General features: G+C 51.1%; 6 protein-coding genes across 6 annotated transcripts; 3 read left to right on the top strand and 3 right to left on the bottom strand.

Moving 5' to 3' along the window:
- Nucleotides 1-2216, top strand: phoD-0 (Alkaline phosphatase D; the record flags this gene model as incomplete). The annotated part of the gene is made up of 7 exons (XM_036633883.1): nt 1-468; nt 535-652; nt 706-862; nt 922-1022; nt 1071-1199; nt 1251-1360; nt 1431-2216. 7 exons carry the CDS (start codon nt 1-3, stop codon nt 2214-2216), a joined length of 1869 nt encoding a protein of 622 aa, XP_036500326.1.
- Nucleotides 2217-2771: 555 nt separating this feature from the next.
- On the top strand, nt 2772-4405 carry CGCS363_v002035 (Thiamine pathway transporter THI73; the record flags this gene model as incomplete). The annotated part of the gene is made up of 3 exons (XM_036633884.1): nt 2772-3311; nt 3360-4067; nt 4121-4405. The coding sequence occupies 3 exons, from the start codon at nt 2772-2774 to the stop codon at nt 4403-4405; spliced, it is 1533 nt and encodes a 510-aa protein (XP_036500325.1).
- Nucleotides 4406-7081: 2676 nt separating this feature from the next.
- On the bottom strand, nt 7082-10814 carry CGCS363_v002036 (Calcium-transporting ATPase 2; the record flags this gene model as incomplete). The annotated part of the gene is made up of 6 exons (XM_036633885.1): nt 7082-7675; nt 7729-7944; nt 8021-9166; nt 9225-9655; nt 9709-10100; nt 10150-10814. The coding sequence occupies 6 exons, from the start codon at nt 10812-10814 to the stop codon at nt 7082-7084; spliced, it is 3444 nt and encodes a 1147-aa protein (XP_036500328.1).
- A 2642-nt stretch (nt 10815-13456) lies between these two features.
- On the bottom strand, nt 13457-14624 carry CGCS363_v002037 (uncharacterized protein; the record flags this gene model as incomplete). Its single annotated transcript, XM_036633886.1, has 2 exons — nt 13457-14260; nt 14322-14624. The coding sequence occupies 2 exons, from the start codon at nt 14622-14624 to the stop codon at nt 13457-13459; spliced, it is 1107 nt and encodes a 368-aa protein (XP_036500327.1).
- A 1101-nt stretch (nt 14625-15725) lies between these two features.
- CGCS363_v002038 (Drug resistance protein) lies at nt 15726-16953 on the top strand (the record flags this gene model as incomplete). Its single annotated transcript, XM_036633887.1, has 3 exons — nt 15726-15893; nt 15956-16812; nt 16908-16953. The coding sequence occupies 3 exons, from the start codon at nt 15726-15728 to the stop codon at nt 16951-16953; spliced, it is 1071 nt and encodes a 356-aa protein (XP_036500320.1).
- Nucleotides 16954-17098: 145 nt separating this feature from the next.
- On the bottom strand, nt 17099-19093 carry CGCS363_v002039 (uncharacterized protein; the record flags this gene model as incomplete). The annotated part of the gene is made up of 8 exons (XM_036633888.1): nt 17099-17243; nt 17984-18065; nt 18120-18174; nt 18225-18578; nt 18656-18696; nt 18749-18812; nt 18882-18901; nt 18964-19093. 8 exons carry the CDS (start codon nt 19091-19093, stop codon nt 17099-17101), a joined length of 891 nt encoding a protein of 296 aa, XP_036500319.1.
- Nucleotides 19094-20267: the final 1174 nt, after the last annotated feature.

The raw sequence follows: 20267 nt of genomic DNA on the forward strand, positions 1-20267 counted from the left end.
ATGCTTCAATCTGCGGTCAGTGCCCTTGCCCTTGCCATCACGGCATCGGCCGCCTTCACTGGGAACTTGAACTATCTTTCGCCGTCCAAACACCATGCATCTCTTGGTATCTCTATCAGGAAGGTGGCAAAGCGCACGTATGCTAATTCTCCATGGGATCCGGCGAAACTCAACTTCACCCATGGCGTTGCATCAGGCGATCCCTACGATGACAGTGTCATTCTCTGGACTCGCGTCGCTCCGAACATGGACAACGATAAAAGTAACGTAACCGTCTCCGGTTACGTTCCTCTCTACGACCACAGCACCGATACCTATGTGCAGAAGAGCGACTCTCCAGTTTGTATCGACTGGAAGATTGCAACGGACGACAAGCTTGACACGGTCGTGGACTCTGGCACAGCATACACCAGTTCCGATGTTGACTTCACCGTCAAGGTCGAGGCCAAGAAACTGGCTCCATACACTGTCTATTGCAAGTATATGCCTCATCTGTTCCTGATTGTCGTATTTTAACACTTCCCAGACTACCAGTTCTCCGTTTGCAACTCCAACAATACTTCGCCCGTCGGCCGTACCAAGACAATTCCCTCCAAGGATGCAAAGGTTGATTCTCCTGTGAGAATTGCCGTGTACTCTTGTAGCAACTTTCGTGGGTTTACTCATTCGGCCGCAAGTAATTTCTAGAAACTGATGGTTATGCAGCTTTTGGTTTTTTCAACGCTTATGGAAACCCGGTGAGAAAGGACTCAGTCGACTATGTCGTCCATTTAGGTGACTACATTTACGAGTACGGGAATGGCGAGTACGGGTGGGGCAATTCTCTGGACCGCATTCCGCTGCCTGACCGCCAAATCTATACGTCAGTACCCGCTCACACTGTTTCCATATATGAACCATGACCTGCTGACTTACTAAAAGCCTGTACGATTATCGAAAGCGCTTGGCGACTTACAGAACGGATCTGGATCTTCTTGCCAGCCATCAACAGTTTCCATGGATTCCAGTCTGGGATGACCATGGTCAGTGTCCCCATATGTATGGCATTGTGCCAGGCTAATGAGATGCAGAGGTTTCCGACAATACGTGGAGAGACGGAGCTTCAGAGCTGAACAACACTGAAGAGTCATTCATCATGGATGGGGGCGTCTCTGTTGACCAGCGCAAGATGAACGCTGTTCGTGCGTATTTTGAGTGGAGTCCGTCACAGTCTGCTCGACTGAGTATGACCATCAACTAATTCTTCGCAGTGCCAATCCGCCAAGTTGACATGGATGACAACCTCCGTATCTGGAGAGACTTCAGCTTCGGTAACCTTTTCGATTTGATCATGCTCGACACGCGGCAATATGACCGAGCTGTAAGCAAATTCCAATCACCCGTGACGCTCATCCCGCTGCTTCGAATCACCTTCTAACAAATATGCCAAGATCACCGATGTCTATTGGAACACTGACTACGTCAACTCCATCAAGAATGAAGCAAGCCGTTCCCTGATGGGGCCTCGCCAAGAAACTTGGTTCTATCGCACGCTTCGCGACAGCTCCACTCGTGGCGCACAATGGCGCGTCATTGGCAATCAGATCATCTTCAGCCGAATGAACGAGAGTTTGTCTTTTGGAGCCGAGAACCCATTCAATACCGATCAATGGGACGGGTACCAGGCCAACCGCAACCGCACCTTCGAAGTTCTCTACGAGCAGAATGTGAGCAACAACATCTTTCTCGCCGGTGACTCGCACGCCTCATGGGTTTCAGACCTTGTCTGGCTCGGCGAGCACGAGTATGACCAGAACACTGGTTCCGGATCCGTGGGTGTGGAGTTTGCGGGATCTGCAGTCAGCTCGCCGTGCCCTGCAGGCCAAAACATCTCCTTGGCAAACGCGAATGTCGGCTCTGCGTGGCTCACAAACGCAAACCGCGAGTTGCAGTGGCAGGATCTCTTCTACAGGGGATACTACGAGCTTAGCATCGACTACAATGCCGTCAACGCCTCGTTCTTTGGAATTCCGACCACAAGGATCAAGCAAGGCTACGAGATCTCGCTCGCTAACTTCACAGTCATTGCTGGTGAGAATAAGTTGCACCGACAGAATGGCACTACTGCTGTTGGTGGCATCGCCGAAAGCGGCAGTTTGAAGAACGGCCGGGTTGTGCAAACAAACATCACGCACGACACCGGATCTGGCGATTACCTCAAATACGACTCACCATAGATAGACGGGAGGCCGTGAACAAATAATGTAATGTGTTACTCTCTATCTGACTGACGTATCCTCTTCCTACTCCATTCTTGTGGAATTACACGATTGGTTTTGATGGATTTCCGATCGCCGAACGAATGCCGACCTCCAAAGAAAAGACTCTTATCAGAAAGAGAGGAGGTAACATCGACACATCAGGGTGTCCTCTGATAGCCGATATCTTCGGGTTATTCTTTTCCGCAGTTATAGATAACAAATGCCGACCCCGGCCCCAGTCACCTTCCTGCAGCAGTATGGCCAACAGACTTCCCATTGGTCCGGACCAAATGTCCTTGGCGATCGCTGAACTTATCTATGGGGGGTCTTCTGCAGATGCACATGGCCAACGCCAATCTCAAGAATCAAGAACGTCATGGAGCAACTGTTATCAAGGCGGGGTTGGGGTTGCTTTAAAATATTTCGTGATTCGTCTAGTTCGAGGCGGACATTTAAGCTTGAATCAATACCATGCTTTCACCAGTTTGCTGTATTGCAAGAACTACACAACTTTTCCGGTAAATATTCAGGATGAATACGAAGGAAAAGCTCGATATCGAAAAGTCAGCGAGCTCACGCGAAGCTCAGCCGGAGACAATTGTGGGCGAGGTCAAAGACGTGTCAAACGCCGATGCTGCCTTGGAATTCCTGCGACAATGCGGCGACGTCAACCCCATGACTGATGAAGATGAGCGGAGACTCAAACGCAAGATTGACTGGCGAATCGTGCCGCTCATGTTTGCATGCTACATTCTCCAGTATCTCGACAAAACCTTGATCAATTATGCCAACGTCATGGGGCTCCAGAAGGATACTGGCATTTCTGGCGATCAATATTCGCAACTCGCCATGATCTTCTATGTTAGCTACCTTGCTTTCGAATTCCCTCACGCTTGGGGGATGCAGCACTACCCGACGGCAAAGTACATTGGCATTATGGTCTGCCTGTGGGGAACGGTGCTGGCAGTTACATCGGCCTGCCACAACTGGGCCGGACTTGTCGTTACAAGAGTTCTTCTCGGCGTTTTCGAGAGTGCAGTTGCACCTTCATTGATCGTCATCACAACCATGGTAAGCTTATCTTTGCACATATTACGATGGCATTGCTAAAAGTTCCAGTGGTACAAACGCCAGGAACAACCTCCTCGCATGGGAATTTGGTACCTTGGCACCGGCGGCGGCGTCATAGTCGGTTCTCTCATCTCGTTCGGCTTTCAACACTACGGTGGATCTAGCTTCACTTCTTGGCAGATCATGTTTCTGATATGCGGTCTTGTCACTGTTGCCGTGGGTATCACTGTCATTGTTGTGCTCCCAGACAATCCGATGAACGCCAAATTTCTATCTTCTGAGGAAAAGGTCTGGGCTATTGAGCGCCTAAGAGCCAACCAGACGGGTGTGGAAAACAAGCAGTTCAAGTGGCCGCAATTCATTGAATGTTTTGCTGATCCTCAGACATACCTGCTTGCAATGATCACGATCACTTCAAACGTGCCCAACGGGGCTGTGTCTTCATTTCAAGCAACGATCATCAAAGGTTTCGGATACACGTCCAAGGAAACCGCACTTTTATCCATTCCGTCTGGTGCCGTGAGCATCGTCTCGATCTTGGCTGCAACCAACGTTGCAGGGCGATACAACCAACGTGCTCTGAACATCATTTGCCTCTTGATACCTGGTGTCATTGGAGCAGCCCTTATGGCGTTTCTGCCGGCCGACAACAAAGCCGGAAAACTGATTGGTAACTATATGACGAATTGCATTGGCGCGACCTTGCCATTGCTGTATTCGCTCGTCGGCGCGAACTATGCTGGTCATACGAAAAAGGTCAGCCCTCTCACACTTTGAAATAGCATGCAGGAACGTTGACTGTGACATAGGTCACAATGAATGCCACTCTTCTAATTTGCTTCTGCGTGGGCAACATTATCGGGCCATTGACCTTTACCGCCGAGTCTGCACCTGAATACATCCCCGCCAAGACTGCTATCATTGTGACTTGCGGGCTGGCAATGGTCTTCACCCTGATGCTACGCTTTTACTATGTTTGGGAAAACAAGCGTCGCGACAATCTCGTGCGGACGGGACAACTTGGCCATCTCAAGGATGTGGAGTTCAGCGATATGACGGATCGCTTGAACAAGGAGTTTCGGTACACTCTGTGAGCTCAGTGCACTGTTGCGGGCAAGTAAACATACCGACGCTCTCTAGACAGCACAAAACCCAGAAAGTATGAAACAGCTACGAGCCAAAATCGAGTGAAAGTGTTCAAACCAATGCTTTTCCCTCTTGCATTCGATGACCGCGTGTTATGAATGTCGCCGAATTCACCATTGCTAAGGGATAAATCTTGGATACCGCCGGTATCATCGCCGACCTCAAAATTGGTACCGGAATTGACATGTCAACGCGTCAATAGCAGTTGAAGACGACGAGGTTTGAGGCTCGATAAGAATCCCTTTCATTCAAAGCATGAACCAGTGGGTATGTCTTGCATGTCTGGGCTATCTCGCCAAGGGGCGCGCTTTGAAGGAGCTCAAGTTTCCCCGCGGATTCCGTGACCCCCTGCATCGTATAGGGTGAAACATTTTTTTTGCAATTCGCTCAGTCCTTACCCCGGAGTCCCGAGATTCGATCTTGACGGATTTGAAGCAGTGTGGGCTTGGGGTGGACCGATCCAGCCCTATGGCGCCTATTTTTAGGGTGATCACAATATTGCCTCCCGTGCCGATAACCGTGATGGCTTGAACCTTGCCGGTCCTGGAACTCCGATCGTCGTTTGAGTTGCGTGGCACTAGGAGGCCCATTATTTCGGGCCGAGCGCCTGGGCCTGACCAAGTATTTGATGTCAGCTCCCCCGTAGCCACCGTCCGGAGGTTCACGGGGTTTTTGATTGTTCTTCCTGTCGCCTGACATCCGAGATGTGAGCCGTCACGATACCCACTCTAGCCCCTTTCCCACCTCCACAAGCCAGTGCGTCACTCTATCCTTCGTTTCTTCAGATGCAAGTTCTTGTTTCTCTCTTTTCTATATCTGCTGCGGGTCTTGTGAGCAGCAGTTCCATTCATTCTGTTCTACGTACTCGCTCGACGATTTGACTCCATAGACATGATGGAATCAACGACCCCCGATATCGCCTCACTTGGCGACTCAAGTGTTACGACCAGACTGGAAGACCAAGAGCCAATTAGGGCAGATGCATCGAGAGGAACCGAGAAGCAATCCGAGGCCGCAACCGATACCACACTGCCTGTACCGAGTTCCCCTATCTATGCACCGGCACAAGCAGATTTGACGAAACACCACCGTCGATGGATTCCTCGAATATCTTCACGATTGCGCAATACTCTACTCAGCACTATGGGCCTTCTAGAGCTCGCCAATGCCGGAGACTTCGCAGCAAACGTCTGGAACGAGATTCCGGTGCCTATATATGCCATCGTCTTCATGGCCCTGGGCGGCACGCTGGCGTTGGTCGTGTCAATTCTGGCCCTCAAAGACACTCTTTTGAGTTGGCAGAACGTATGCTTCCTCCGTAATGAGAGAGCCGCTCTGAAAGTAGAAAGGCTAGAGCGTCTCCAACGAAGTCAGCCGACGCTGGACGTCGACGTCCTTCTTGACACGAATTTTCGAGAACTTGGAAGCGAAATCGCGAATCGCTTCGGGCTAGACATATGCAGTGGGTTCGGCGCATTTCTCATCAGTATCGGCACATACATGGCGATTGGAGGGGCGAATCGCCGAGCGTGGTTTGCGAGCAACATTTTGTCAGGCTACCTGGGCAATGCCCCAATTGCTCTCTATGGCCTGATTAGTTCTGGATGGTCGGCCTACATCTTCCGCAGAGCTTCTCAGCACCGGAGACTCGCGGCCCAGTCGCCTCGCCTCCAGAGTAGCCGAGCCGTAAAGGCTATCGAACGACGGACGCGCAATGTTCACATCTACACTTTGGTCAGTGCTGTGAGTAGCGTAATTGGTGGTGGTGCATCTATGGTCACGGCGACAAGATGGGAAGGCTACGTCGTACTCATCCCAGTGATTCTGTCATCGATGTTTTACAACTCGTGGCTTCGTCGCAATGTGGCTTATGATAGACCACCCGCCGGCGACTCATTGCACCTGACCGAAGATGCAATTACTCACGAGCTCGAGGTTGCAGAGATGACCTGGCGAGAAATTCGAGGCCAGTCTCGGCCACTTCGGGAGGTGGTTGCCGACGCAACGTCTCTAGAGGCTGTCACGACGTACCTCGTCGCCAATGATCTTCTGGAACATTTCTGCCTGTCTCTCATGAAAAGTGCTGTTATCGCTCCTGTATTGGTCAGCCAAGAATCAACAGATGTCACGATAGACGCAAAGCGTCTATTGGAAATGCCAAAAGAGATACATCTTACCATGATCGAAATTGCAAACGAAACGATCAAACAAAAGGGCCCAAAGCACTTTGAGTACCGCCAGCGATACCTGGCCGAGATCATGGGGAGCACGCTACGACTATCACTAAAAGCTGGCTATGGAGGTTCTATGACAGAATGCTGAGCTGTTTTGACAGCAGCTCTGGAGAAAAGGGTCACAAGAAACATTATAAGACATAGACTGCCATAATATTATATAATTCTTAATGGTTGAACTAAGTAACGACAGTTGGTATTCCATAGTGTACACGCCCCTTTTTTTGTAAGCCATTCCCGGATCATAACTTCGATTGACGTTAGAATCGCAACCTCATCGGCCACGCCGCGATGCAGTCTGAAAGCAGAACAACCCCTCGCATACTTGTGCCGGAAACATGCAATCATGAGCAATTATGCTCCTTGCCTAAACACTTTGTCTTCCTCTCTTTATCCCCTTTCCTGGCCTTTCTCCTCTGGTGGAGCGATCACCACAGTTGCAGGTACGTCGGTGCTTTCGGTATCCTTCGCCTTAGGCTTGCGCCTGAAGAGCCTTCCGATCGCTGAGAACCCCTTTCCCAGAATTCTGTAGACGATGACGAAGGGCCTGCCGACGAATTTGGCCGCCTTCTCGAACCAAATGTCGGGGAAAATGCGTACGACAACTCCCCAAGGCATGGACATGAAGGCAACAACAAGGCAAATAGCCCACTGGCTTCCATTGAGACCTCCCTCCTTGATCTCAAACACACGGCCACCGACGAAGACGATGCCAACTTGCAGACCAACCATCAAAAGATTGATAAAGATGAAGAATTGGTTACGATGAACACCTTCTAGGACGTTGAACTTGTTATCTAGGCGACGGTTGTTGAATTCGTTGAAAATTTGCATCCAAACGAAAGTGTTGAAAATGATCGTATCGAGTTGCAGCATCTCGTCTTCACTGTTACGATCGTAGTTGAGAATCTCTGGACCAGCGAAGTACAGCGTGATAGTGATGACGAGCTGGAAAATTGCTTGACCGATAATCATCTTCCACATCTGCAGCCATGGTTGTCAGTACAAGATCATCTGCTAGTCCAGGGTCAACTCACGTTAATGGTGATCAGAGGAGCACTCTTGGGTTGAGGAGGCCGATCAAGAATCTTCTCGGTCGGAGGATCGGTTGCAAGCGCGAGGGCAGCGAAGGTATCCATGATCAAATTGACCCAAAGCAGCTGGACGGCTTTAAGTACAGGCTCCATATGGTCGTCGTACATGGCTGTGATGAAGGCAAGCATAACTGCTGTGATGTTGACAGTGATTTGAAACTGTGCAGCAGTGAAGATTTAGTCAATCTGGTCGAGTCATGTGTCCTCGGACAAAATCTTGGGCAAAATTGCTTACCTGGAGAAACTTCTGCACGGCGTCGTTGACTGCACGGCCCCATTTGAGAGCTGTCACAATGGAAGTGAAGTTGTCATCCATCAGCACAATAGCCGACGCCTCCTTGGCGACCTCGGTTCCGGAAATACCCATAGAAAATCCGACATCAGCAGCCTTCAGAGCTGGGGCGTCATTCGTGCCGTCTCCAGTCACCGCTACCGTCTCTCCCAGGGCCTTCAGTCTGGTGACGAGAATTCGTTTGTCCTCCGGGGATGAACGAGCCAAGACCTGAAGCTTTGGGAGAATAGCGTTCATGTCACCCTCAGACAGCTTGCGGAAAACAGGTCCTTCCATGATCACGCCGTCGCCGCCCGTGTAAATGCCGCACTCCGTTGCGATAGCCTGTGCCGTAATGACGTTGTCGCCCGTGACCATCCGAACAGTGACACCGGCATGCTGGGCCTTACGGACTGCATCAGGCACGCCCGGTCGAACGGGGTCTTGAATACCAACAATTCCGAGAAAAGTGAGGTCGGAAAGAGACAGCAGAGAGTCCATCTTGACATGGCCGTCCTCCGAAGGCATTCCGGCGGGTGGCCATTGTGGGTAATCCTTGTAGACAAGGCCAATGGTTCTCAATGATCGGCTGGCATACTGGTTGATGGTGTTCTGCAGGGCTTGTCGCTGAGTCGAATCCAGGGCCTCCTCGTCCAAGGTTTCCAAGTTAGCCTGGGACGAGCAGTACCCAAGCAGGATTTCCGAAGCTCCCTTGACCAGAAGACGGTAGCCTTTGTTGGAGTCGCGAAGCTTGATCACGGCGGCCATGCATTTCCTCCGCGAGTCAAAAGGCAACATCTGTACAATATGTTCGTTGGCGCGAGCCTCTGCCAGCGATTGCAGGCCCAGATGGTCCTTGGCCAGAGACAACAGAGCTGTTTCAGTCTTGGATCCGATGAAAGTCGCCTGGCCATCTTCTTGGCCTTCGAAGGCAGTCGAGTTGACGGCAACTGACTGCACAATCAGCTCTTTGGTTGCCGTGGGTACGGATGAGGCCCATGTAGAAACAGGGACGGTGCCATCGGTGGACTTTTCGCTGTCGGATTGCGCCAGAGCTGTGAAGCTTGTTGTCGAGAACGTTCCGGCTACCACTGTCATCTTGTTCGTTGTCTGTGGCCAAGTCAGTAAGTGTGCGCCTTGCAGATTTTGATCTTGTTGCGGATCTCACCAGCGTTCCCGTCTTGTCTGAGCAAATGGTTGTTGCGTTGCCCATGGTCTCACAGGCGCGGAGCACTCGGACGAGGTTGTTCTCTTTCAGGAGCTTGGTGGTCGCAAAAGCCAAAGCGAGGGTGACGGCCAGCGGCAATCCTTCGGGCACTGCGACTGCGATGATGGCAATTGCGACAACAAGCAGATCCATGAAAGTAGACGCCTTGTCTGCTGGCGATCGGTGATCCTCTGGCAAAGTCGCAAGGAATCGGAAAAGAAGAATGAAGAACATCAAGGCGGATGCGCCTCCACCCAACTTAGCGATGGCAACCGCAAGACCTTCCAGCTTCTTCTGCAGGGGAGTGGCTTCGACATCATAGCGAACAGACATCATGATCTTGCCGAAGCTGCTGTGCACTCCGACAGAAGTGCAAACGTACGTGCCCATACCTGGAGCTAATCAGCACATTTCCACATCTACTGGTCGGTCCAAAGGAACCTACCCTCAAGCACCTTCGAGCCAGAAATGATGAATGGGTCGAGATCGTCGAGGTTGTTGTGCTTCGTGTCGAGAAGCTTCATGACCTGGTCACCGGCGGTCTTCTTGAGGACGTCGGATTCGCCAGTAGCCGAAGATTCATCGCACTTCAAGTCCTGGCCTTCAATCAGGATACCATCAGCAGGCACCATGTCTCCCGGCTCAAGATGAAGAACTTCTCCGACGAGAATCTCATTCACATTGATCATGAGAGATCGGCCTGACCGAATGACCTTGACCTGACGATCATCCTTCTTGGTGTTCAATCGCACGAATGCCTGTTCTTTCTGCCAATTGTTGTGGGAACCGACGACGACGACGATGATTACTGCGGCGCAAATGGCCACGCCCTCTACCCTAAATGACTGTCAGCCTAGAGTGATGCGACCTGGTAGAATTGACATACCAGTCGACCGATGCCGGAGAGCCCGCGGGCCTTTCGACACCCAAAGTCTCGTACAAACCCAGTGCCAGAGAGATGATACCGGCGACGGTCAAGAGAATGATGACCTTTTCGCTGAGCTCAATGTACATGAGCCTCCAGATAGACTTGCCCTTCTTTGGTGGGAGGACATTGCGACCGTAAACGCGCGTGCGATCGCTGAATGGTGTTGAGGATGTGGTCGCGTGCCTCTCCGTTGGCGTCGCGGGTTTGGAATCAAAGTCGACGGCCTCACTGAACGAGACTGTGGACTTGACGCCGGTCTCGTCAACACTGAGCCCGCTGCGTACATCGGTTTGAACGCCCCGCGCGATTCCCTGGAGACCGCCAAGAGCTCGGAATGCCGACAGGGACTTGGGATTGAAGAGCTTGTTCAGCTGGCCAGGAGAAAAGGCGAAGGGATTGTTGTCGACGCGAAAGTCGTGCTCGGTTCCGGGGTCTGGGTGAAGAGCCGAGTCTGGATCCTCAAGAACGAAGCTTGGGGCGGCACTGGGAGCAGCAGTTGTGCCGGACGGGGTCAAGAAAGGATTGGTCCCGTCGGGGGTGATGGTGTCGGCATCGCTGACGGCCCGCGGACGGGAGTCCGGATGTGTGGGGTTTGGATTGGGGCTGAGAAAGTTGTCAGCCATCATGAGCTACTGGAGTCATGTATGGGCTGGTGGAAATGAGAAAGTGTTGTCGAGCTGGAGCAAGGCGTGCCGAAGAAGCGGCGGCCAAGCAATATGAATATTTTCTGCGCCTCTGCAGAGAGGGCAGCTTTCTCCGGGCTCCCTCCTGCAGCTTCTCCCAGACTGGCCATACAACACCATCTTGTCAACCGGAAGAGACATAGCTCTCCACTTCTCCAGTAGAGCGGCAAACGCAAAAGGTCAAAGGTCCCGGCTGGCTCAGCACTGCCACAATTCAACGGACATTATATTGACGAAATGATAGCCTCTGATGCGATCTGATAAGCTCGGGTATCCAGGGATGGGGCCCGAGGAGCTCTCGACAAGCTTAAACAAGCAGGCATTCTGCGGTGTGTGTGGAGTGAAGGCCCGCCGGTGGCAGTCTAGGTCAGCCTCAGAGACCAACGGACAGCACATGATGCAGTCTTGGCGGTTTAAGAGAGGATTCCAAGGAGCTCAGAATGATGATCATAAGCAGCGGGATGTGGAAGATGCCAAGAGCTTCAAGGGAGGGGAAGGTGGACGCGAGGGAGAAAAGCAAGATGAGCCGGAGATTGGCAAAATTTGTGAGCACAGTTTAGCGCAGACGAGGGATTTTCTGGCAAAGATTAAGCGAGATGATGGCAAGATCAGACGAGCCTGAGGATATGGGGAAGGTTTAGCCGTTCTGACAGCGCTGACAAACTCGGTTCAGACGAGCGAGGTTTTTTGCTTCTGGCCTGGCGCCGGCGACAGGCCAAGAGTCAGGCGAAAGAGGGGTCTGGAATTCTATTTGACAGACGCAGTGAGAAAGTCATTCTTCTGCGGTGTTGGCGGCGCATCAGGAGCTTCAAATGGAAGGTCAGACGGCGCACGTGTGCGGTTGATACGACCTCGCTTGATCTTTCCCTGTCGCCCTTGATTCGCGAAATCCTACTTGCAATCACCTCAAGCGGGGTATCTCCACCCGGCTCACCGTGTTTCCCGCCTCCCATCGCCGCCATCGGCCTTCATGAACTCCTGTTGGGACTCCTCCCGCGCGGTATGGTACGGTACGGTACGGTACCGACGCAGCGCTTTGACTGGGGCTTGTAGCAGAACGCGAAACCTCGTAGCATTTGTTTCTTGGCCACAGAAAGTCGTTTCCTCTTGCCGTCCTTTCTTCGTTTTCAGTTTCCATATAATGACGCTATGTTTCGCTCGCGCAAGAATGACGGCGTGGTTCTGAGCAGGAAGCGACCATCTCTTACATACACAGCCGAGCCAAGAAGTCCAACAATCTGACTGTCGAACCGAAATGTCGTTTCCGCCGCCAGCACGAGACCGGTCATGTCGAGCCGCGAGCCCCTCTCTTGCTGATCATGCTTTCTCCCACAAAGCCAAGCCTATGTTGGCCCCCTCGACGCGTCAAATCCGGCCACATAGCAAACTTGACACCGTTTCTTTGCGCACAGCGAAATGCGACTCTTGACTTGCGCAGCCGGTGTTGCTTTGCGTCCGGATGTTTTGCTTTCCGGGGCTCACGACCCCCTGTAAATATGTCGGCAATTAGTGCTGTCACCTAGGCCTTTTGACGAAGCTACCGGCGCAAGCTCCTTCAGCCGACGCCGAGCCGACGGAGTGCTGTCACGGATTGTTACTTGGCGGCATCATCGTCAACCCAACCGCTGGACTCTGTCAGGTTTTATGGATGGCAAATTTTATTCCCACGTTTCGCGACAGAACCAAAACCAACAATTGGGATCAACGCCCGGTCGCTACCAATTTGGCCCCTGTTGATGATCACTTGGAGTCCTTGTCTCGCTTGATCTTCCGGTACTCTTATTTTGGTGAGGAGGCCTCATCCTGTTTGTGTCGGAGAGCAGAGCTCCATACACATCCACTCAACTGGGGCTCGTTGGGTCACCCATTCTTCTAGAGTTCAACGTTACCACTTTTCCAACACAACAATGATGACTCCGCGCGGCCGCGCCTCATCTTGACGAGCGGTTTATTGATTGATTTTCTTCATCCCCTGAGATATCGCGATAGTAGGCGTATTAAAGCGTTTTCGTAGCACGGACCTTAAGAGCTTCATTGGTTCGTTGCAGCCGGTGCTCAGCCCGAGGATGAGGGTGGGCGACGTTGAAAAGTAGCCCAAGCATCGTCACACTTGGCGTGTACTTATATCGCAGTTTGACTGGCTCACACAGGCGATAGAAACGTGTTCATGACGATCTCAGAGGCCATGATCACACCAGCAGCTTACGGGAGTTTCCTCGAAAACATGCTGACTAGAAATCTTTGGAAGATACTTTGACTCCGAGCCAGGCGTTTGCTTAAGATGTCTTGCACGGGACATGTGCCCATCATGCCGCGCAATTTGCTGCCCCGAAGACCTGCTGACGAGCCAAGAAGTAGAAGAAACTTTTGTGGAAGCACGTAAGGTATTATTCAGCCTGGCGGTGAGGTTGGGGAATAATCCTCCTGAGATGGTTTACTGACGTGTAATTACTGACGCAATAAGTTTTACGCACTGCACTGTGGTCAAAGGTACGCGATCTCTTCCTAAAGTCAAGCTTGTTCATTCATGCATGGATTCGTTCGCAACTTTAACATGTCTGACATTTTGGCCAACAAAGTTTCTAAAACAAGACAACTTCGACTCCTCTTCCGCGTGCTGCTTCGTTCATGTCGAAGACCTCTGCCCCTGAAGCCTGTGCCTCGTCCAGCAGCTCAAATATGACCTTCAGAAAGTTGAACGGGTCTCTTTTGGACAAATGTTCACGGAAACTTTCCAGTGTTATTTTCCATTCAGGATGGGCGCCCAGCTCTCGAAACTCTAAGCTGGCCGCTGTAACAGGAAACACCATTCCGTTCTGTATCAGCGAGTACTTTTCGCGGTCAAGGTCAAAGTGGATATGTTTGTGGATAGCGTCCATCGCAGAAATTAGTCGGCACATGATCACGCCTGTATTTGGCGCGAACTGGGTTTCCTCCTGAGCTTGTCCGTCTTGGAGCCTCTTTCTTCTGCGAATTTCGAGAATGCCCGCGAACCGCCAACAGTCCCACAAGTGACACTGTATGAATTCGCCGATTTCACCGGGCCATATCCATAGTCTGGACTCGACACTTGCTTGAGGACCATCCGGTATATCGGCCAGTACGTCAATAAGAGATCGGGGCATTCCTATACCAACCTCGACTCCACCAATCCTACCCCCGGGCCAACTGTCTTGGGTCTTTCTGAAGCGCTTCCAAAGCCCGATTGAGGGGCTTACTCGGCCGACAACATACAACGGCAAGTCCATCACGCACATAGACTCCAACATATGAAGCGTTGGAAGGTCGCGCCCGGGGCCTGGCTCTAACAAGTGCATTTTGGCGTCCAGGTTGTATAAGTTTGCCATAAGTTGGACATACATCGTAAAAGGACGGGCTAACAAGAGCTACGCTCATCAGCATCGTAGTTTTCAAGTCAGTTTACCTGTTTCAAATACTTTCACTTACACACAAAGAGCAGACCATCAAACCGGCAAAGGCAGTTGATGCCCTGATGTCGTCATGTTGGCTAGCAAGCTCAGCGCGGAATGTTCGGAGGGCAAGGTCAAGACGTTCCATGGAAGATACAGACAGGTCATCGCACCCATCATCGACATAGCTCTGGATAGCGATGCCGATTATTCTGAGGGCCTTGCTTTGTGATGCCATATCCTCGAAGATAGGCCTGATCCAAGACTGAGTCTCCGCGTTATACAGCTTGCCAAGGCCAGATTTCAAAACTGAGCGATCGTTAGGCTGCGACACCGACATTTTGAAAGGTTTTTAAAAAGTTGAAAACGTACAAGTTTCGAACAAGTTGTCCAGCCCGTCAAGGCCATCCTCATCTGGACGTGGCGGAAGCGGATGGTCGTCGTCCAACCTACGACTCTGTGGTTGGTCGTTGAGAATGCGGTAGGATGACGAAGGAGGGGTGTTGACATTGCTAGTATCCAACCCCCGATCCGTAGGCCGCGAGGTCTCTGGTCCATCCACGGAATGAATGCTGGTGGTGTCGTTCACCCACCGAATGGGTTTCGTGTACCCTTCACACTCAAGACCACGTCGCATGCAGGGGCCGCACTCCGGGCGGGCTTCATCGCACTTCCGTTTTCGCCTCTTGCAAGTTGCGCAGCCATTTCTCGAACGCGTTATTGGCCGCATTTTCCGCCTCGGGCACTTCGCTTCTCATAGTCAACTGAGAGACGGAGTTGAATGGCGGCGCACTTGATGGACAAAATGGGAATGACGTGGGGACGGGAAGAATGCAGCGCACCGACGACCCTTAAAGGGTTTAGCGCTGAAGCAGCTTTTCTGCTGCACGAGCACCAAGTCGATCTGTGAGCATGTTTTTGATTCAAACACAGCGGGTTGCTCCTGAGCCCCGGTCCTAGGTTGAAGAAGGCGACACCTCTCTGGACCGCATTTATCAGGAAATTCAGTTCCTTACATGAAGCTTTGTTTTTAGAATCCTTTCCCGACTAACCGCAAATGGATAATTATTGCGCCAAACATGGATTTCTGATGACAAACTGCGGCGCAATTGTCATGATCTTTCCCTTCCTGAACATGTTGCACACAGCACGACCAGTCATTGTCCGCGAAGTGACGATCCACTTGTTCCTGATCCCGTCTCGCGTGACGAGGGATGTTTTTAATTCGAATCAGCATACCAGACTGGGGTTTTTCTGAAAATCTGTCTAGGTATATGAAGGTCGAATCCCCGGTTGTCCTGTTGTCGAAGACGCACCTGCTACCATCAAACCATACTCTCTCCTTCACAAAGCAACCAGGGCGTTTCCCATACACCATAACCAAAGATAGTCTTCCGACACTCTCTGCCTCACTTTCCACGGACGGCATCGGCAATTCAACATGACACCGCAAGAATGTCGAACAACAGAAACAAGGGACGCTGAGGACTCCCCTTCCCCTACGGACATAGATGTCGAAGTTCTGGGCCGGCAGCGCCCGGCAGTGTTTGGGTCCTGGCTATCAGAGGTCGGCTTTTGCTCCTCACTACTTGGACTCATGCTAATGGGGGTAAGTTTGTCTGACCAACATGCCCAACTACGGTTGCTATTTGACTGACCCCAATTTTGCAGGAATATCTCGTCGGTGGCTTTCACATCATCCTCCCCCAGCTTGCATCCGATCTCAATATCCCCAGCGAATCCCAGACGTGGCCATCGAGTGTGTTTTCCCTTGTCGCTGGCGCCTGCCTTCTCCCGTTCGGCCGAGTAAGCGAAAAGTTCGGAGGTTACATTACGTTCAACATTGGTCTTGGGTGGTTCTTCCTTTGGACCCTGTTGTCCGGTTTCAGCCATAACTACGTCATGCTCATAGCCTGTCGCGCTATGGCAGGCTTGGGGATTTCTGCGGTCCTCCCGGCCGGCATGATGATGCTCGGCAAGACCTATCGACCCGGACCTCGGAAGAATCTCGTGTTCGCGCTTTACGGTTCCTTCGCTCCTATCGGCTTCTTTTTTGGCATATTTATCGGTGGTCTGACCGGGCAATACTTGTCATGGAGATGGTACTTCTGGGTCGGCTCCATGATATTGGGTGTGCTGATTGCTATTTCTTTCTTTTCCATTCCGAAAGATTATGGCAACAAGCATGAGGTGCAGATGGATTGGTTAGGTACTGTTACAATCGTACCAGGTCTTGCGCTTCTTATCTACGCCCTTACAGACAGTTCTCAGGCTCCAGAGGGTTGGAAAAGCCCTCAGATTCTGGTCACCCTTATCGTTGGCGTTCTCTTGCTGGCAATCGGCTTTTACATCGAGAAATGCGTCGCATCCAGTCCGCTTCTTCCGCCTGATCTTTTCTCGACAAAGTACATCAAGACTCTGATGTTGGCCTTATGGTTGACATACGGTGTCTTTGGGCTTTTTCTCTTCTACAGCAGTTTCTACATTGAGTTGGTTCTCCACGCGTCGCCACTGCTTACGGCTGCCTGGTATGTTCCCCTGGCTGCTGGAGGGGTAACAATCGGGCTCGTGGGAGGTTTCACTCTCCACCTACTCCCGGGAAGGCTTCTTCTGATCCTTTCAGGTTGTGGAAGTATTGTGTGTGTTCTACTCTTTGCCATTATGCCTGAAGATCCAAGCTACTGGGCATACGTCTTTCCGTCTATGGTCTGTGCAACAATTGGCATCGACATTGCTTTCACCGTCAGCAATGTATATATAACAACGTCTCTTCCTCAACACCACCAAGGGCTTGCTGGGGCTCTCATCAACAGTCTACTGTTTCTTGGGATCAGCTTCTGGTTGGGCATGGCGGACATAGCTGTCCATCAAACAAGCGATTCCGGGCTCAGGTCCAGCTATAAATCGGCGTTTTGGGTTGGAGTAGGAGCAGCAAGTGCCGCAGCCAGTCTTTTTTCCACTGTCAGAATTGGGTCAGCTAGTAGTGACTTGACGGTGGAAGAGAAACGCCAGCGGGACGCAGCGGGCCAAACAACTTTGGAGGATCATCGCCGTTAAGATACGGATGTAACAAAACTTAGGCGCCGTTAGGATGGTCATACGTTGTATGACAAGCCGATCAAATTAATATCAACCGTAAATAGCGTCTATTGTATTCTGGTTGAGGGTTGCCCCAAAACGCTCATTCTAGCATCATTCGTCAGATTCCACAGTACTTCTATTGTGAAGCACTGCATTTCTTCCCCCTTTCCCATTCATAACTTCCCCCTCAATCACACCACGAATGATCGAGCTTTTGGCCTGTCATGTGAGCCGCTCCTTGGGCGCCTGCCTTCTGAATCACTTGACATTCTCGCCGTCTCTTGTCTAACTTGAATTTCCGTCTGTTTTTGGATTCCATGTTCCCCCAAAATGATGGCTTCTTCGCTATCGTTCTTCGATGAATCTCTTGTATTGGTCGTTACCCCCCCTCCTCGGCCCCCCGAAGAGATTACTGTATGGTTTCCAGGACGTCTGTCAGATAGGTTGGTCAAAGGATGAGATGTCCTCGTTTTGGTGCCATTGTTTCCGCAGCTGTCAAGAGGATACCCTGTTCTGGATGAAGAAGAGCCCAACAGAGCCGGAAAGTACCTCTTGAAAAACACTTTCAGAGCCGAGGAGCAGCCGCAGAAGATGGCTACATAAAGTTCCAGTGCGTACCAGACGAGGGAGTAGGCCAACTGTTGATAGAGCTCTGGCTCGTTTGCTAGTTGTCGCACATAGTAGAACCGAACGCATCCCGCTGGGAGATTATGGTAAGCGGAAGGAAGTCGATGCTTTTTTACTCAACACTCACCAACAACTGATATGATGCCCAGGGCAAACACGGCCGAGACTGCCCACTTTTGTCGCTGGTTCCATGTGAATGCGCGTATCTCAGCAATGAGGGAAGGCGACTTACCTTGGGAAGCTGGAGATTCCAAATCATAGGGATCGGGCATATCCAAAGACATATATCTGTGATGATGACGATAATACCGGCAGCATCCCAAAATGCTTGCTGTTTAGATTGCGTCATGCATTGTTGCATATAAATAATGCGGTCTCCTTTCGATGTCCAAAAGACCTCCGGTGGACTACACTCGATAACAGACATGACAAAGTGCCCTACACCCATGCCGATGACAACCACTGTGAGGCTGTGGACCGCCCATCTCATGAGTAGTCGATCATCAAGGCGCAGGTAGAACAGAAGCAGGGCGACCTTGACGAGCACCATGGCGATTGCATACAGTAAGCGAGAAACCCAAAACGACTACACCGCATTGCTGTCAGTACTTTTTGAACGTTGCGAGCTCGATGCAGAAATATGTTGAAAATCACGTCACTCACTAGAAGCATGGGCTCCCAAGTCTCTGCTGGAATGTCTGCTCCTGGTTCTTGTTAGTAATGGCGAGGAGTTGGGGTTGGAGAAATAGAACTCACTGGCCTTTCCAATACCGCGAACGACCGAAATCATTACAGTGATAGATAACGCGATTGTCATTAACTGAGCAAGTCAGTGTTGCAAATTCGAATTACCGGGAGGGAAGAACGGGGTCCTCTTATGGTGTCTTACTGTTCCAAATGCCATCATGACTGGCAAATATGAATTAGTGTCATCGTCTCTATGAAGTAGTCTCTTTCAATAATGTACTTACTGTCGTCGAGGCCGATAGCCTTCGTGATGACAAGTCTTGCCCACATTCGCATCCCCATAATAATGATTATGAAGATAATAAAACCGGCGTTGATTCCAAGAGCTCTGCATTGAGCTTGGTTGAGTTCCATCGCTAAAGGTTCGCCAGTAGCTTGGCGTGCAAACACAAGTAAATCGGTCATCACCATGCCCTTTGGAAACGAAGGGATCCGCAAGTCGAGCAGTTCGGACAAGCGTTCCACGCCAGGAGTTTAATAAGGAAGGCGGGATGGGAATTTCTAAGGGCAGCATTTTTTGAAGCCAAGGAAGCCGCAGTTTTCAAGACATCTACCGCTCGGACATTTTCAAGGGTACTCTGTCGCATTACTACATGTCAGGGAGCTGAACCGGGAAACGGCTTCTATGGTTGCAAATCGCCTGCCCTGCTGATGTCTAGGCAACCTTCGCCTGTTTGGAGGAACAGAGCAGCGAGTCATACAAAATGTTCCGCTTGGCTGTAGCTGCTATTAAAGCTGTTCATTGTTGAATTAGAACACCCATGGTAAGCCTCCCAACGCTTGACAATGCTTACCAACTTTTGTGGTCTCGTAATTCCTCCGACTATCTCCACAACAGTGTGGTTCTTGAACCTCATAGGCGATCAATGCCCATGCATTTGATCCTTGCATATTGGTCTAGGGCCCTCTGAAGGCCGTTGATTCGCTTCATTCAAAGTGGCCTTCCTTTCTGAGGAACCGTTGGTTCGTGATCCCCGGCCCTACGGAGCTCACGCCACTACTTGTGTGATGATGGTCGTTTTCAGGGGGTTGAAGACGGGGCGAATGGAGGTGATCCAAAAACTAAAGATACACGAGATGATGCTTAGACGTTTCTGTGATGTATGAGATCTATTTCACTTCTTTGAGTTCTCCTCTGTTGATCTATCCTGGGCTGATAAACACATCTAGACGCTTTTGTAGACATCTAAATCCACAAGGATATCAGTGTCATTCTTGTCGAATTTAATCACGCCTTCACAATCGAGGCTTTAGTCGCCGCGGGGGATACATGGAGCTTGACAGTTCGACAAATCCAGCGTCTAGGGACATGTCCGGGGGCATTCTTGAGTAAGTAGCCGCGCGTGGGTTGCTAGTCCTGGCAGGCATCCTTGTGGGCGTAGCCCTCCCCTGCTTCGGCTAAAGCCACGGACGCCAGAAATCTTAAGTTGCGGAACATTTCCCTGCTTGGAATGCCTCCAGCTACTCACAATCCAGACTTGAGCTATCAATGTCACATCTGCATGACGGAGGCGCCATGGAACATTAC

The sequence above is a fragment of the Colletotrichum siamense genome (assembly GCF_013390195.1).
Source record: "Colletotrichum siamense strain Cg363 chromosome Unknown KSG_Cg363_contig02, whole genome shotgun sequence".
In the NCBI taxonomy this organism is placed as follows: Eukaryota; Fungi; Ascomycota; class Sordariomycetes; order Glomerellales; family Glomerellaceae; genus Colletotrichum; species Colletotrichum siamense.